This window comes from Centruroides sculpturatus, unplaced genomic scaffold, assembly GCF_000671375.1.
Source record: "Centruroides sculpturatus isolate CEXI.00-Female unplaced genomic scaffold, Cexi_2.0 scaffold1605, whole genome shotgun sequence".
In the NCBI taxonomy this organism is placed as follows: domain Eukaryota; kingdom Metazoa; phylum Arthropoda; class Arachnida; order Scorpiones; family Buthidae; genus Centruroides; species Centruroides sculpturatus.
In genome coordinates, this window is record NW_019385722.1 from 65,288 (window position 1) to 73,516 (window position 8,229).

At 31.2% G+C, this 8,229-nt stretch overlaps 1 protein-coding gene across 1 annotated transcript; it reads left to right on the forward strand.

Annotated features, from left to right (window-relative positions):
* The first annotated feature begins 1,521 nt into the window (after positions 1–1,521).
* LOC111641533 (protein toll-like) lies at positions 1,522–4,551 on the forward strand. Its single transcript, XM_023387706.1, has one exon. It carries the CDS (start codon positions 1,915–1,917, stop codon positions 4,462–4,464), a length of 2,550 nt encoding a protein of 849 aa, XP_023243474.1. The 5' UTR covers positions 1,522–1,914; the 3' UTR covers positions 4,465–4,551.
* The last annotated feature ends 3,678 nt before the right edge of the window (positions 4,552–8,229 follow it).

Sequence of the window (8,229 nt, forward strand, 5' to 3'; positions counted from 1 at the left end):
ATTTTCGTCTAATCCAAATACATCGTACCTTCTTTTACAAGACAATTTCTATGCATCCTGTTATTATTATTTTTAATTTTCTTACATGCATTTTGTGATGTTTCGTTGGTCAAAGAGGACCAAACGCATATTATTTTGTCTAAGAGTATTGTTACATTTTTCAAATATGTTGTTTATAGTGGAAAAGAAGAATAACTTTTAACTTGTTTATATTTAATATTATATGTATTAGTTAAATATTGTTTAAGCAAATTTAATTAACTGTCAAAATGTTAAACCTCTTCTCCGTATGTCATCGAAACGAAGTGTAAGTGTTTAAATTATTCAGAAAACAACACGCGTTACTTCTATATTTGTAAAATGTCTTCAGATTTTATAATGGCTAACTATGATTAAAACACAAAGTACAATGAAAAAAGAAAAAAATGAAAGCATAAACGAAAAGATACAATTGAAATAAAATGAAAAGTTAGCAGAAACAGTTTAGAAACCAAAAGTCATAATTGTTTTAACGAAGGAAATTAGAAAAACAGTCGATAAATAAGTCGTATCTTATAAATGACACTTCCGACTTTATGTCGCATATTAAAATATACAATCGACAATTTGTAAATACAGTAGAAACTCGATTATCCGGACCTCCATTATCCGGATTTTCGATTATCCGGATTCAAAATAAACAAAAATTTTACGAATTTGCTGATTTGCACTTGGCAAATTACGATACTGTTTATGTACTGTACGTGATGGAATGCATAATTTTTTTTTTATTTCAACAACGTCTCACCCGGCACAGTGCCCGTAAACTCTTAAATATATTTTGCGTCGTGATAAAAATATAACTTGACATACGTATTTATAAATAATTTATATTCAAATTACATCATTTCTATGACCAAGGGCGGCGTAAGGCATGGACGACGTGGGCTACCGCCTATGCCTCCCGGTCCGAAGGGCTTCGCGCCTCGAAGGTTTATGCATTACTTAAAAGCCGCGAACGTGACGAAAAAATTTTTCTCGTCATAAAACGATAAATAGTTTGTCAAATTTTTATTCATAAAAATGCAGTTTCAACTGCTTTTTATTTTATAAAATCCGTCTTCTTGAGCCACCAGAAGGCCTTTTAAACAATAGCTAGTCTGTTAGCGCTGGTCAGTAGTAGACCAAATTCAATAGAAACGTTTGTTTCTTGAAAATTTGATCACGATTTAAATACAGTATTTACTTTTAATATTACCGATATGTCATCGAAAATAAAACGTGTTGTATTATCATTAAAAGACAGTATTTGTTTCGATTATCCGGATTTTTCTTATCCGGATTACCTTCATGTCCAATTAGTCCGGATAATCGAGGTTCTACTGTATTAAAATTTTCAGAATTTAAGAACAGTCAACTTGATTCACAATTGGGGCATACAGACGTGTAGTCTAAGTGTATATTTAGAATATGTGTGTGTAATAAATCTCTTCAATATTCAATAATCATTTTTTATAAATATCACAAAATACTTACATAATAATAGAAATAATCCGAATTTTTTCTTACTATATGAGCGAGACGAATAACGAGGAAATTAATAAAAAATTATGTCATCGTTATTTTCGATAAGAGCAAGAAATAATGAATCATTCTCATTGTTCTCGTAATTAATCCCCTTTAGCTGTCAGTCGACAAAACGTAACCGTTGTAACATCAACTGCTGGTGTATTGCACTACGACACTCGTCTGACTTAAAATAGAAGAAACGACGAGACCGTGATCAGAAAAATGAGGTTGGTAATGCTTTTTCTATTCCTATTCTCGCTAGTAAATTGCTGCCAACATTTCTGAAACCAATGGGGGAACTTCTCGTGTAAATCGCCAATATACAAATGCAGAGGAAATAGATTTCGTATTATAAACGGTACAGAAATGATACCTCGTTGGAATCATACGAAAATTAATACTTGTATATCGAATGCTGATAGGTGCCATATATCCAATAAGCATTCGTTTGTGGAAATCTTCAACAATTCCTTATCTGTCACTTGCAGTAACGAAGAAACCATCGACCTCCGTTTGATGCGTTGTTTAAATGTTAAACACGTTAAAAATTTAGAATTTATCGATTGTTCCTGGTCGATATTTGCCGTCGAAAGATTCGCTTCGAATTATGCCATCGAGAAAATAATCATAAAATACACGTTAAAATTCGAAGATCGATGGTTGAAACTCGAACGTGAAAAGTTGAATTTGGAAAGTGCATCATTTATAAACATGTCGTCTCTGAAATATTTAGAAATTGAAGGCGTAAGAACTTTTGACATATTGAATTTGAGTTTTCACGGCGATTCTTCCCTGATTGCTTTTAAAATCACAAATTATAATTTTACGTCGTTTCCGCGTAAACCATTCCAACAATTGAATAAACTTTCTGAATTACAAGTGAACTTTGGTAAATTAAAGTCTTTGCCAGAAGAACTGTTTCATGGTCTTTATAATTTGAAAACACTGGACTTAATTTACAACCTAATTGAATCCGTTCACCCTTTCGTCTTTCGACATCTCCTTTTATTGGAACAGTTAAATTTGAGTGGCAACAAAATACAAAGTTTACCTGAAGAACTCTTTCGTGAACTTGATAATCTGAAATCTCTCGATTTAAGAAACAACTTAATTGAATCCGTTCATCCTTTAGTCTTTCGACATCTAACTTTATTGAAACAGTTAAATTTGGAAGAAAACCCAATAAAAAGTTATTCTGAAAACTTGTTGGAAGGTCTTTCGAACTTAACAATATTTTCTATTTCTGGAAAATCCTCTCATTCTGAATATTTATTTTCCAAGGGACCACACAATGTAACACGCTTGCGCTCTGTATTTTTAAAAGGACTCGACAATTTGACAGAATTTCGCGCTTCTTACTTTCCTTTACTTCGAATCGAAGAAGATTTATTTTCCCATTCCATTAACTTAAGAAATGTTGTTTTCGATTCAAACCATGTGCTGCATCTTCCATCCAATCTGCTGAAAAATAATAAAAATCTGGAAGTATTTGACTACAGATGGAATAAATTATTGACAGTACCAAACGGTATTTTCGATAAATCTTATAAACTCAAAAAAATCAATTTACGCGGAAATGGTTTAGAAAACATTTCAGAAGATACTTTTCAAAGTTTGTCGAATCTGGAAGAACTAGATTTATCATATAATGACCTGACATTTTTACCTAAAAACATCTTTCTTTCAACGAACAACTTACGAATTCTCCGTCTTTCTGATAACAATTTCAGTAAAATTTCTTTCGACTTCAACAATAAACTCGAAGAACTCTATTTGGGTAGAGCGGGTTTGACGGAATGGCCGAATTTAAATTGGACAAAATACAATTTGACTTATGTTTATGCTCCATTTAACCATTTCGAAACTGTCAAATTGCCGATTTACACTCCAAACCGCTTTAAGATGATTTTGTATCACTGTCACATAAAAACAATTTACATCGATGAGTGGAAATACGGATTCAACAAACCTAATTATCAATTACGTTATAACCCAATAACTTGCGATCGAGAACTTTTGCATTTCATCAGCACTGTTCAATCGAATTTACAAATTTCATTACAAATTTTTTCGGATTTAAAACACAAGAAATGTCACGGTGAAGAAAGAAAATTGCTGGATTTTACGCTATTCTATGCCATTAGAAGCCATTGTCCAATGAACTGTGAATGTTTCTCGAAAAACGACGACATCAGAGTCGATTGTAATGGAAAGGGAATAAAGAAAATACCCGAATTTCTGATCGAAAATGCAACAGTCGTCGATTTGAGTAATAATTACATAAATGAATTGTCAACTGTGGATTATCGAACGTGGGGCAAAGTCACTCGTCTGCACCTGAGCAACAATTCTCTATTGCATTTTCCGGATTATGTTTTCTTGCCAAACATCAAATTTCTTTGGTTGGACGGAAATCGGATAACCGAATTGTCTTCCGGATTAATGAATCTGATCGACGTTTCTGCTGAATTCACGGTGTACTTATCGAGAAACAATTGGACTTGTGATTGCCATTCGCGATTTACTAAAGACTGGTTGCTTCGAAACAAAAGGAAGATTGCAGATTTCTCCGATGTTTTATGCACGAAAAATTCGTCTGTTTTCTCTTTCATCAGAATTATTTCTAATAATTATTGCATACAAATCCCAGAAGATAAGTTCATGTCGTTCGTAAATGTTTCTCCTACAAAAGGCGTGTGTTTTGACGAAGTTAGTTCAGCGTTTAAATGGAAAGTCGCAGTTGCTGTGTTTGCTTTTCTACTGTTGTTCAGTTGGATTATGTTTGCTTCCCTTGTTTATTGTCATAAAAAAAGAAATGTCGAGAAAGTGGCAGAGCCTAACGAAGAACAAGTGATTTACTACAACGTCTCAACTGACAATTTGTCAATTGAAATGTTTAAACGCTATAATGAATAATTTTCCACAAATTGTTGTTCTGTATTCGTTTGTACAGAAATTAATTTTGTGCATTTGAGCTATGCTGCGCTTTGTTAGTAAGTTTTTATTGTGAATTATGTAGAATAATGTTTATTAGTTATGTAATAAATCAGTGAATTTAAAAAAAATACGATTATTTATTTGATTATTTGAATGAAAACTGACGGTATTATTGTTACGATCACAGTATAACAACACGTAGACTAGATAGAATTTCGATGCCATTCATTTTAACTGGTAGTCGATACCGTCACGAACAGAAGCGTCTCTACCTAACACCGAGCGCGCTTCGTCTCGACTAATAATGCAAATAGTATAGAGGGCAAACCGTCTATGTTCCCAAAACACTGGGAGTTCGTTTGAGGGTTCGCGCCATGGTTGGACGGGCTGCAGGTTTTCTCAACGTTAGTATCGCCTAAATAGGGCTCAATTTCTTATAAAAGACTTACTCAAAGGCGTCATTCCTCCACGCTTACATGTGGCTAAGCAGATACGAGAAGCTTCGGCCCGCTCGTCAGACTCGTACGTTTATCATCGTTTCTTCGAATGGGTTCTTAAACTGCCGAATTATAGGGCTGTAAGCTCGATGCCGCTAGAGAGCAAAAGAAGTACTACAATCTCGAGAACAAACTAGAAATCTTCCAGGATACGGGTGAAAAAACACATAACGTATGTCTTTTCTTAAACGCATTAAAGACGATTCATCAACATCATTTGAATCAGAAAAGGCATTCTCGGTTGCGGGTCTTTTCATTACTAAAATAAGAATCGGATTGATTGATGAGAGTATTGACAATGTTTGCTTTTTAGAATCTTATTATAAAGATTTACAATAATATTTTGTATTACGTTTTATTTAAAAAACCAAAATCATCTTTTAAGTTAGAAGTTTGATTTAAGTTCCATTTGTTTTTAAATTTTCAACTCAATTCAAACGCATTTTTTGTTGTTGTTGTTGCTGCAGTTTCAAGGAAACATTAATAATTTTTTTTTATTGTGAAAATTTCTACGCAATTCAAAGGTAATATATATCTTACACGGCATTATTAATATAATTTTGGAGGTTGTTTTACGTATTAAATTACTTTACAAAATGAAAAAAAAATTATATTGTTTGATTTCAAGATATTTTGTATATTTTACAAAAAATTAATTCTATGTCGGGACAAGTAAAAGACCGGAAAATGAGAAACCTTACGCATATGAACACAGAATAAAATAGAATATCAATATAGAAATACGACACGCTTTACGAAAAAAATATTTTTTACGTTTTATCCAATGACTTTTAATATAACAAAATATGCAGAAAAACCTAAATCAAAATTCTAGTTCTACTGTCAAAAAATCAGGTGTTTATGTTCATTCAAATTTAAATAAAAAAATTTTAAAAGCAACTTTTCCACAGAAAATGAGTTCTGTCAGATATTTGCCAAGGAATCGAGGTTATGCCGTGTAGCGTGTAAACAAATTCGTCGGCTGCAAAGTACTTTATAATTTATAAAGTGTTATTAGAAGAATATCTATCGTTCTCATTATGGTGAAATTATTGTCTTAAAACAATTATTCTACGTGTTCTTTTGTTTACTTTAGGTTGTATTGCAAAAGACAATAAATATAAGGATAAATTTTGAAATATGCAGTTTACTTAACGTATGTCATTAGTACATAATAATAAAAAAATTCAAAATATCCTGTATATTTTTTACGTCCTTTATGGAAGTTGGAAGAGTTTTGCAGTTTTAAACTGCAGAGAAAAATGTACGTGACATTAAAGAAAACTTCTGCTTTGATGAATTTGTTAAATTTCTGCATTCAAAATAGAATTCAGTTAAAAACAGATGCTTAATTTTAATTACTTTTCTGCAATTCTTTAATAATGGTTTGTGTAGTAAACACTGTTCTCGTAAAGTAAGGAATCCACAATCTCATAAAAGCTTAGCATGTAGTAGTGATCAAAGTCGATTCAGAAATAAATTATACTATATTTACGATAATTGCTGTTTTACGCTTCTTCTTTTGAAACTCCACTTAAAAAATTTCTTTTCTTTGCCGAATAACCTGACGAGCTGTGTGTTGGCTTAGTAATAATAATGTTGACATGATTAGTCGATTTGTCGTACCGGTATGAAAATTCTTTCTGTTTAACAAATGTAAAATAATGTTTATTAATCTTTCTGTATTATAAATCACGGATCGAAATTTAAACATTTTACAAGACCGATTTTATATACTTCACAATTTGAGAAAAGTAGACTTAATTGCCAATATAATTAAATTAATTTATTCATTGGTCTTTAGAAACCTCCTCCGACTTGAATATTTGTTCTTACAATACAATCAAATATAGGGTTTATCCGGTGACAGGTTGAAAGTTCTTTCTAACTTAACGACATTTTGTATCTAACAGACTATCAAGACATTAATAATTTCGTCTTCTCACACGATAAGTGTTTAACAATAACAAAATATATCTTTTATATATTTTGAACAGAACTTATATTCTACGATTTCATATAATAAATGTCCTGAGAAATCGCGTTACTTTTACTTACGTTTAGTTTTATTACTTTCTTGAAGCGAATAATTCAAACTTAAATTAATTCAACTTTAAAACACTTTCAAAATTTTTTATTTTTAAACTTCTATTTAAAATTTTATTTTAATTTTTACAATAATTAATATAAAAAATTAATCTAGAAGAAATGAATAATTCCTTTTAAATTATCAATCAGTCGTAATCAGCAACTTCCTGCACTAAAAAATGACTGATTTCCTCTTTCCATGTTAAAGTACAGGAACTAAAATAATATAATTGTTTAGTTATTCTGTGAAACATTTTATTTATTCTATATTTTTTTTTAAATAAAATAATTCAATTTTTCTAAATAAGAAAATAAATACAATAATTAAACGATTGTTATATCTTTTTATTTTTTAAAATTATAAAAGGACAACTTTAATTATCGTAAATTATTTGAATGATTAATATAACAAGAAATGTTCGTCAGGATGTGAAATTCATTTAATGTTTGCGGTGAATATAAATTATAACAAAGGAAGTTAAATAAGAATTTATTATGTATTTGACGTAATTATATAAGTCACTCTTAACGTTTGAAAATTACTTAATTTGAAAAAATTATGCACGGATTATATTTTTCCTGTTGCACCACAGTCGTGTCGGTCGTCTATCTAAATCCTTTCGAGACAGACCATTGAATTAAAATCACTGACTTTCGGTCTGGATCGGAAGTTCGCATATAGTTAGTTGGAGCCTTCTGCCTTTCAGCTTCCCATATCATATCTGGTCTCGACTTTCATCTATTTAGCATCGTTTTCGAGAACCGCGTGATTAGTTGGAACGTCATAGATTCCGACTTAAAAATGTCTCGTGATGTGTCGTGACGTTACAGTACCACCTGATATGATAAAACACATGACGTTGGAATAAGGCGTCACGCTGTATCACGTGATAACGCCTACAATCGCTTTCGGTCTACGTTTGACTGGTCCACACCGCGTAAATACTACTAATGTGTAATATTTTGGTATGTCGATTGCGGATAACTTTAATTTTTTCTCTGTAACATTCCATCTTTAGAAACATCCATTTAATGGCACCATTCATTATCACATTTTATTTTAAAAACTTTTAATATTTTTAACTATTATAAAATGATAAGAAAAAAAAATAATAAACGATAATACAAAAGAAAACAAAAACAAATATGAAAGTAATGA

What these genes read in the sequence shown, in the direction of transcription:
- LOC111641533 (XM_023387706.1), top strand. Translation starts at nt 1,915, where the DNA reads ATGATACCTCGTTGGAATCATACGAAAATTAATACTTGTATATCGAAT.